A 10,179-nucleotide genomic window follows, 5' to 3' on the forward strand; every position below is an offset into this window, starting at 1 on the left:
CATGCCCCCACGTGGCCTGATTGAAGACATCTCTATTCACACCTTAAAGGCAGATGATCTGTGGTGACATGTGTGAGGCCCCACCTGCACATATATACATCCGTCGCCACGGTCATCCCTCAGTTCTTGTTCTCATCGCTCTTCACCTCACAAAGAACACCTCTGCCGAGTCAGGCTAGCTAGCTACAGCTAATTAGCTCTGTTTCTTCAGTAGGCCACTGCCAGCTCAGAGTAAGCTTAACAGCCCCTGTTGGTGTTAGCCACCATTTCCCCAGTTGATGAGTGTGGCTACCTGCGGAGTGCTAATTTTGAGTTTGTTTTGTCTACAAGTTTTGTATCTCAGAATGAGCACCAAGCCTAAACCTAAAAGGCAAAGAAGAAGTCTTCTGTCTGCCCCTGTCCTCAGGAGTGTGGCTTCTCCTTTGAATGACAAGGACAAGCGCGAGGCATGTCTTGTCTGTCTGGAGATTGTCCATGCCAGGAGAGCATTTACACCAGCAGACATGTTCGGCTGCCTCACAGTGTGAGGACACATTCAACCAGGGGCATGGCAACATCATCGGCTTTGTTTAAAGGGGAATCTGTGAGTGACATCTATGCTGCAGCCAGTTGGTCATCACCACACATTTTTGTTTGGTTTTACTGTTTGGATGTGACAGCCCCTTCGGTGGCTCATTCTGTCCTTTCTACTGAGTTTATGATGCACTAGAGTGCTGGAGGTTTGACTCCAGTTCGATGGCTGCTCTGCAGGACTTGAATACATGTCCCAAACTATATGTGTTGTACCGAGTGAATAGACTGAAAGGGAACGAAATGTTATGACTGTAACTGCTGTTCCCTGAAAGTGAGGAATGAGGTATCACACATGGTTGCCCCGCTGCACAGCTGGGCTTAGTGATGAGCATCTATCGAACTGAGGGATGAGCGTGGTGACAGATGTATATATGTGCAGGTGGGCCTCACATATGTCACCACAGATCATCTGCCTTTAAAAGCATGAATAGAGGTGTCTTCAGTCAGGCCACTCGGGGGCGTGATATCCCATACTATATGTGTTACACCTCATTCCTGTCCTTCAGATAGTCATAACATTTCGTTGTTTATTCTCTCTAATGTAGGTAGGTTAGTTCACATAATCAGTTTTAATATGCAATATTGTAGACTTGTACAATCAGCACTAATAATCAGCGTGTGTTCACAAGTCTACAGATTTGCTTGTGTCAATAATTCATCCGCCCAGATGGACTGTTGCTCAAGTCAAAGTGAGTCTGCAGTAACCCTCTCTGCAGGATGCCTTTAATGACAGGAAGCCGTGTTTGATCACCAGCTAAAAAGCCCAGATTACCTTACTGCTCGCCATCTACAGAGTACCTAAAACCACTGGCAGTGTAATGTTTTCCAGATGTGACCTGACACCAAATTCCACTTCCTGACATGAAACACACAGCAGTAGGTGGCACTTCGCATTGCAGACTATGCCATTTATGCACTGTACAAGTAAATTCCCCAACACAGCGACAAAAGGTTAATTCTCTAATTCTATTTTGCATATTAGGTCAGATAAGATAAGATAAGTTTCAGAGCTACAGCAATTAGCCAATGCCTCATTTAGTCAATCAAAAGAAAACTCACTGGCAGCTATTTCGATGATGCATTGATGTTTAAGTAATTTTTTAAGCAAAAATGCCAAAAAAAAGGTAGTTTTGGGTTCAAATGTGAGAATTTGCTGCTTACAGTATAGTTAACTGAATAACTTTAGGTTTTGGACTAGTGGTTAGACATAAGACATATGAAGACGTCATCTTGGACTCTAGGATATTGTCATGGGCTTTTTTCATTGTTTTATAATGTTTTAGAGGCCATAATTCAGAAAAATAGATTATTCTGCAATGAAAATAATTGTTTGTAGCAGTATTCAGTGGATACATGTTTAGCACATATACCTCTGTGTTTCTCTCATTATCTTTTAAAAATTATATTGAATTCTGATTATTTCCCAGAAAAGGTTTTTCATCAGCACCTAAAAAGAGGTTTAGTGTCTGTTTTTCATTTTACTCACATTTTTTAATTTATAGTATTAACAAGCAAAAATATCTACTCAGAGAGACTTAACGTTTATACATCTTTTAATTTGCTTTCAGCAAGCTTATACCACTCTTCATGCGAGGGCATGTCTGAGCAAATAAATAAATGGCGCTAAAAGGACAGGTGTTTTTTGTGATGACACATATCAACCGCCAAGCTTAGAAAATATATTGATAATAATGACTAAATGGAAATAACTCTGCAGTGCACAGGAAACCAAATCTCTCTCAAGCAGGAACTGGCCAGCATTGGGAAAACCACAGACAAACATAACTATGGTAACAAGCTATAACATGTAAACTTCCTGATATGATATACTGTACATCCAGAAATACATCTGAACCGAGCCGAAGCAGATGCCAAAATCGACCAGACCTGTGTAGTGATGGTAGTGGCCTATGCCCTTGTAACAAAAGGGGGACACCAACAAAAAGAGACTCCCACTATCGATCTATTCTCTTACCAAGGGCAGAAAGGGTGTCAGGTTTTAGTCGGGTTCAGTGCATTGTCTGTGCATTCATGAAGCTGCAGTTGTTGTAACTCAGTATCCCATGTCAAGAGTCGGAGCAGATTAAATGTTACTGATGATCCCTGGTCTCACAAAAAATGAAGGGAGCTCACTTTAATCCAAGACTTCTGTAAAAAAATTCTCATTTTCTAAGAAGTGATTAAACAAAAGGACAAGAAAAATTGATACGATTTGATTAATTCTTTTCATTGGCAACAACATGATATGATGTGATGCATTCCTCTTTGAAAAAAAAACTGTTTCTCTCTTTAAAAATGAAAATCTGATTTGAAACCTCTTACCGAGCATCCCTATTTTTGTGGAAAAGCCCAAAAATAACATACCTAAAATAAAATAGTTAGTGTTCTTCAACCTTTTTCATTGCAGTCATAACGCTGGTTTCATTTGAAAGGCAACTCTTTAAAATTTTACAACCAATAAGTCCGAACGAGTATAACTGATCCTGAACCAAAGTCACACAGAGGCTGAAGTGTCCCACGAGTGGGACAGTGTCCAAAGATGTGAAGACGAGCTCATCAAAGGATCATATGTTGAGATCAGGAGTTTCAAATGTGACATCGACCACAATGTTTCCAGAATAAAACAAATCATGTTACTCTGAATACCTTCTCAATTACTCTATCTAGGACACCAGACAATGTACAATGTCTTTTTGTAGTTTGGTCACAAGATATCACAAGAATGAACATTAATTTTCTTATTAATCCAAATGAGATTATGCGCTAACTTGGAAAAATCCACACATGGTGACAAAATAGACCATGTGCACATTAAATCAAATTACTGTACCCAAATGTGTGACTCTATTATGCTTTCAAAGGCTGCAAGTGCTCGAGAAAAGGCCAATTACACACTGTAATGTCCAAAAAACCCAATATACTGTTTATTTTACCAATATATACTATATTACGCTTCAGCTCTTTTCAAAGTCACTTTGCTTAATCAGTAACACACATCATAGAGTGATAAAGAGGATGAGAGAGAAAGATACAGGGTGGACAGCAAACAGATAAGATAATTAAGCAACCAATTTCAGTTTTAATCCTCTAACTGTATGCATCATGCTCTTAAGTGAGTAAGTGTACATGTGTGTGTGTTTATGCGTCCTGCCTCGCAAAAGCCGGCAAACTTCACACTGGCACACAGCCCAGGCATTGAATCAGCACAATATTACTGTACAGCGGCGCAGGAGGAGAGAAGGTTTGGTCCGAAAGCCAGCCGAGCAAAGAGTCACACTTACCCTGCAGTTTTTGCATCACATTAGTGATGTCCAGGGACCCTCGACCGAACTGCTTTGGAGAGGCCATGTCGTCTCGCTGCAGCCGTGTGACAAGGTGGGTCACGGATGCTGAGAGCAGAAGATCCTTCACTACTGTCCTGAGTGGGACATCCCCTCTGCTCCTCCCTCCCTCCCTCTCACTCTTTCTTTCTCTCTCTCTCTCTCTCTCTCTAAATTCACTGCAGGACAGGGTCCAATTGAATCTCAGGTTTCATGCAGGGACAAGCAGGTTTACTGTCCAATAGAAGCACGTCTTCCATTCATTGCCTGCAAAAGAAAAAAAATTTTGTCAAGCAATTATCTCATTAAACAATTTTACTTACTCCTTATTAACTTATAAAATGTTTTTAAGACTACTTTTAGGACCAACTAAACTATTTAACTTTTGTTGTTCATATTGAAATCACCCTTGCAAACTCAGTTTTTAGTTACTTTGTACCTAACTTTCGGAGTATTTTTGCATTTGGAACACTCATAAGTCATTGAAAAATTACCACCACCTCAATGTGAGAGTTTTAATTAATGATTTTGTCCTTGCTTTTGTGTTAATTAATATTTTTTGATTTACATGTTTTGTTTGTGTTGTCTTTAACGCCCTGTAAAAAGGATGCAACTCCAAAAAGAAAGTATGTCGTTTTTGTAGTTTGGTTACAACATATCACAAGAATGAATCCATATGAGATTATATGCAAAAAGAAAAAATAAATAAATAAATAAATAACATGGTGACAAAAGAGACTGTGTTGTCATTCATTAGGTCTTTTTCAGAGAAGACATTTTGACATGTCATCGTAGTAAAAGTAGAACTAATAATAATATTAACAATGACGGCTTCAGTTTCAATGTACCGGTATTGTGCATGCTGGCTTACTGCCATACTGGCTTAGAACAGTGTAGCTGCAACAATTAGTTAATTAATCAATTAGTTGCCAACTATTAAATTAATCACCAACTATTTTGATGATCTATTAATCACTTAGTCATCTTTTAAGAAAGAAAAAAAGGTCCCAATTCTCAGATTTCAGTTTCTTAAATGTGAATATTTTCAGCTTTTTTGTCTTCTCTGACAGTAAACTGAATATCTTGGAGTTGTGGACTGTTGGTCAGGACAAAACAAGACATTTGAGGACGTCATACTGAAATTAGTAGTCATTATCTCTCCAGCAGTGTCAAGAGCAAATTAACAGGAAGTTACAAAATATAGATATATAGCTAAACAAAGCTGCAAACATAAGATATAGCTATTTCAAGCAAGTATGAAAACAGGCATTACAGCTTCAAAAACACACATCTACATACAAGTCAAATAGTTACTGAACAGTGTACTATACTATAAACACGTGTTAAGATAAAGAGTGAGATATTTTTTTCATTTTGGTCCAAATTGGGGAAGTGCTCTCATACAGACCCAATAGCAATCCATTAAGTCTATCGCAAAAGGAAGTCGAGTTAGAAAAGGTATGAATCAGCCCAAAGTATCGAAGTTACAGCTTAAAAAGGCATAAACGTTTCCCTCCATAGCTTCCATCACATGCATGCCTGTCGTGCACACATAATAACTATCACAAAGTAAACTTTACTCAACTATAATTTATCAAACAAAGTTAGATACCTGCACAGCTATTTGAATGGTGGTGTTTTGTGGTGTCAAAAGCGCCGGTTCAACCCGAGAGGAAGTTACCAAAACGCCACAAAACCAGAGACATAACGAGCATGAAAGCATCACAGAAAAGTAGTTCACGCCTCTGTAAACATGACCCTAACAACCAACACGACAACAAAACACTATCATTGTAATCAAAAAGTGCATCTGACGTTTCTTCTTACCACTTTCGACACTGCAGAGCATGATAACTTTACGTAGGAAGTGTATCTGCGTGTGTGTGTGAGTGTGTGTTGCTTGGTTGCCAATGGTAACGCTGAAAATGAAACATGGTAGCGTGAAGTGGAAGCGGTAGATGATGGGAGAGGAAGAGGAGAGTGGCACGCCAGCCGGCAGCAAACTGCACCAGCTGCAGGAGGAGGGGTCGGAAATGTGTGGTCTGGTTCTTGTCCTCCTAATTTATGAGAGACAAAAGGGTTCATTCTTCGGCTGGACACACAGGAATCCCCGGTATCTCACTCTCTGTTTGGCACTTCATTGTGAGTTTATATCGTAGTGAGTGACAGTGTGCAGTTTGTGATACAAGTTTGTATATGAGTGGAGAAATACATGTACTCTTGGACTGCAGGAAGTGAAATTTTGTGCCTTTCATGACACTCAAGGCCATCTTACATAATATATGATCAATAATACAATAAACAGCAGTAGTAAAACAGTACAATCATCAGTAAAACATGCAATGAACAACAAAGTATAGCTCAGTATTTCTCGTATTTCCATTGTATACTTCTTTATACTTCTATTCTTCACTGCAGAGGAAAACATTTTAACTTTTTACTCTGCCAGTCTACCTTGGCCAGTTACAACAGTAAAATACTACTTACACATGAATGAATTCAATGCCATGTCTCAATGTGACAGACACTGAAGATGATATGAGGCTTCAGCAGTCTGAGTTAGTTATATCAAGTGGATATCTGCCACATTTATAGTGCTTTTTGGCTAAAATTCCCTCTTTGTATAGTAACAGATATTAGCTTCAGATAAACTTTTAAATACATTGCATACATTACAAAATGCATAGAAAGATGACCGTGGATTTTGTCCCCCATCACTTACATCGTAAGTGCATTATGGAGGGATCCTCTAATGGTCAGTATGAACAAGAGGAATGATTACAGCAAGAAAAACCTGTTTGAGTGTTCATTTGGGCTCCTGACTTGTGCATTGTGAACCCGTCCTTTAAGACATGTACCTACAAGTATGATTTGTGACATCTGAGCCAATCATGGTCCAGTATTCAGTTTACACAAGTCTGACATGTAAACTTGAAACCTGCAGTGCACATATACACTGAGAACATAAAGCAGTTAAACTTTTGAAATTAAAAATTATTTGCATATTCATATATTCAGGAATTTTAAATGAGGGAGAAGGAGAAGATGCAATTTGGAGGATTTTAAATGGGATAATTTAATTTTTTTTGTGGAAAAAAGCCATATCAAACACTAATTATTATTCAGAGTAAAGTATTTTACATACATCTTAAAATATATCTTGAGGGGAGGGATCTTTTTGAAAAAATCCTGTGAACAGTTATTTCACAACCACTGTATAATATGCAATAATATCCTAAAACTAATCAAGCTACAATCAAGCAACAAATGAATCTTCATTTTAAGTATCTTAGTGCCATCTGCTGGACTTCTATGTGACATGTTTTCCATCATTGTATACATCAAGACAGTTTACTTTACAAGAAGCCTTCTCAGTGGCTTCTTCCTTTTAAAATTGTAGGATTGATTAAAAAAAGATGGAGATTCAAATTAAATTAACTGCCCTAGCTCAGGTGATCCTTGCAAAGTGTCTATATGTAATAAAGACCCTGCTTTAATGCAGTGTTGTAAAAACCTATAAAACAGGAAAGGAATAATTGCATATAGTATCAGCTGTTCAACTGCAGAGAGCTGGTTTGTAGTGTTGTCGGCCTCTCTGAGGGCAGGAGTGGTGTGGGAACAGAGCAACAATTGAAGGAAATCCCCACAGAGACTGAGGGCTTGATAGCCTGCAAACTCTCTGGTGGATGGTTAGATTTCCATGGGTTAGCTTATCCAGAACCTTGTCAAGACATTTGGAAACTTGTCCAAGACTTTTTGCGTCACAATGAAGGTTTACTGGATCTACTGTCTTTTTATTTAACCTTTCAGTTTTATTAGGAAATGAGTGTACAGCAAAATAACATGTGTTGTGATCAGAGAAGTTGCAAAAGAACACATGTACCATGCCTTGATTTAAAAAAAAAAAAAAAGCCAATTGGGCCATTGTTGAAATGTATTGATCCTAAGGAAATGATGCAAAAGGAAACAACTCTGTTTCCCAGTGTTATGTCCCACACAGATAAGCAATGCACTTGCTAATTTTAAAGCCAGAAAGGGAAGGAAGCATGACAGCAAAGTTTCCGCCATACCAAACACTGTTGAGAAAAAAAAGCAAAAAGCCTGTCTTGGAAAAAGCTTAGTGTTCGTCTGTCTGCTTGGAGTCAGTGTGGAAACTAACATCAGCCTGGTGGAATAATGGCACAAAATGATACACATCCCATGTTGGAAATACTAAAATCATTTAATCTCGGTGAGTGCGTCTGTAATTGTTTCTTGTAGTAATTGTAGACTGAAGATCAAGGAGCAGTGTCCAAAAGCTGTAGCCATGCTTACTGTCAGAGTAACACGTTGTATTGTAAAATGCAGACATGCTGGTTTGTGGTGGTAGTTTCACATGAAAGCCTGTATTATCTCCAAAATGATCTTTTTATGGACTACAGCAACACACCCTATTTTCAGATAGATGCATTTGCATTTGGAAAATCATCAACTGAAGTCTGAATAAAGTACTGAGTCGTTTAGGGCCAAAATAAATATCTGATTTGCTGCTATTGTTAAGAATTATCCAGACCACTCAGGTCGGTCTTACTGCTCCCCTGGGTCAAAACTAAGAAAACTAACATTCAGCAACTTCCAGGAAAACAAAGAACTGCTCAAAGTTCTCTTGGATAAAGGCTTAAAACTTTTCCGTTTGCCACTGCCTTTTATAAAGTTAAATTTAGAGCTAGACAGATTTTGATCTGTCTCTTCTTAAATTCTATTTGTATAGTTTTATATTACTTTGTTTTTCTTCTGTATCTATTTTTTTTATGTCGTATATAAGGGACTTCCAATTGCCTTGTTGCAGAAAGGTGATATACAAATAAACTAGTCGTACTTTGCCTTTTCTTGGTCGATAGGTCAGGGAACATTTGTAATCAATATTCATGTACAGTACATTATCATTTCAGGATTTACATGAAAATCAAATGATGAAGTTTGTTTTGTTGTCAGCCAGGTTGGACTTCAGCACAGTGAGCTGTACAATCACACTAGTTAGACAGTTAACCCACACAGCGGGTATGATGTAAGATTTTTATGTAATGTGCCCAGTATAGCAGTGCCCAGCAATACCAAATCAATAGGAACAAAATTTCCATTTGGCACGTACAGTATGAGATCTACTTCATTCTCGTGATACATCTCTAGAAGCCATCCTCCTTGTCTATGCTAATAAGATTTTATCTTGCATTTTAAATGCAACTGAAACTGCCATCTGGGGAAATAACCTTCCTCATATTTACAACAATACAATGCATCCGGTCTTACATTCTGCCACAGTTTCCAGTCGTTTAATGTCTTCAGGAGTTCCCCTTTTTTCTGACACTCTGCACTGATTTTTTATTTCCAGGTGATATGATTCTAGCCTTCTGTTTGTCTATGCTTGTGGGCCTGCTGCTTGGTGCGTTGGTCTACCTTCTGTTGACCTGGGCATCCAGACGCAGGGCCACCGCCAGGATCACCAGGCGCTCCAAAAAGAAGTCCCGCACTTCACAAGCACAAACCCCAATGACCAACCAGCTCGGCCTTTACCGAAGCACTTTTCTGAGCGTCTACAGACAACCCTCTCTGGAGCCAGTGGGCCCTCTTGGGCTCAAACCCGGGGCAGAGACCTCCACCTTTCGCCCGCTGGCCAAGAGAAGCAGGGCTGAGCTGGAGATGGGAGATGACACCCAGGTCACCATGCCTGAGGATACGGCGGCTTCAACCTCATCGGATTCAGCATCCCTTGTGCCAAACAAGAGACATTCCTTCTGGTTGGGCGGCAACGGACTTAAGGGCTTCCTCCCCTCGCAGACTCCTCCTCCTGCATATGACAGCGTCATCCATGCCTTTGAAGAGACTTGCACTTGAAACTGTCAGCATAACTACAACAAGAAGTGGAAAAGTTAAATTACAGTTGACTTTCTGTTCTGGCTGTGTTCTGCTCTTTTATAAGGGACGGTTATGTCTGCATACTGGGAGATCAGACCATCCCTGCCACTTTTCAGTTTGTCCTTAACTGATTTTGCTGCAGAACAGCTATGAAATGTCAGCTCAGTATATATGTTATGGAATATTAATAGTTCATGACCATTTGCAGGGCATCTCATGACATGTTGTGGTCCATCAGTTGAGGCCTGGGGGTAGATCTTGCTGTAATCGTGTGAAGATGAGAGAAACACTGTGTGCTAGATAGTTATATTATCTAAAATCACAATAAAGATTGAATGGTGAATTTATTCCAGTGTTTGTGCTTTTGTGCACAAATGAAACACATCAGAGA

The 10,179-nt window shown here is 39.3% G+C and overlaps 2 protein-coding genes across 6 annotated transcripts in view; one reads left to right on the forward strand and one right to left on the reverse strand.

Moving 5' to 3' along the window:
- Positions 1-5,789, reverse strand: part of syne1b (spectrin repeat containing, nuclear envelope 1b) — an 86,950-nt gene extending 81,161 nt beyond the window's left edge. For 2 of the 4 annotated variants that reach the window (XM_042437052.1, XM_042437044.1), the window contains exons 1-2: positions 5,721-5,789; positions 3,855-4,160 (exon numbers count right to left, since the gene is read on the reverse strand). In XM_042437052.1, the coding sequence (XP_042292986.1) occupies positions 3,855-3,921 (67 nt within the window). In that variant the 5' untranslated portion in view covers positions 3,922-4,160; positions 5,721-5,789. Of the gene's footprint in view, positions 1-3,854; positions 4,161-5,505; positions 5,697-5,720 lie in introns of those variants that run through there. The other 2 variants (XM_042437045.1, XM_042437043.1) reach the window with 2 other exon arrangements.
- Positions 5,790-5,851: 62 nt separating this feature from the next.
- On the forward strand, positions 5,852-10,135 carry myct1b (myc target 1b). 2 transcript variants are annotated; one of them, XM_042437200.1, is made up of 2 exons: positions 5,852-6,035; positions 9,265-10,135. In XM_042437200.1, the coding sequence occupies exons 1-2, from the start codon at positions 5,852-5,854 to the stop codon at positions 9,765-9,767; spliced, it is 687 nt and encodes a 228-aa protein (XP_042293134.1). In that variant the 3' UTR covers positions 9,768-10,135. The 2 variants fall into 2 exon arrangements, with proteins under 2 accessions (XP_042293134.1, XP_042293135.1); XM_042437201.1 differs by lacking the exon at positions 5,852-6,035 and adding an exon at positions 7,778-8,124.
- The last annotated feature ends 44 nt before the right edge of the window (positions 10,136-10,179 follow it).

The sequence above is a fragment of the Thunnus maccoyii genome, chromosome 16 (assembly GCF_910596095.1).
Source record: "Thunnus maccoyii chromosome 16, fThuMac1.1, whole genome shotgun sequence".
Classification (NCBI taxonomy): Eukaryota; Metazoa; Chordata; class Actinopteri; order Scombriformes; family Scombridae; genus Thunnus; species Thunnus maccoyii.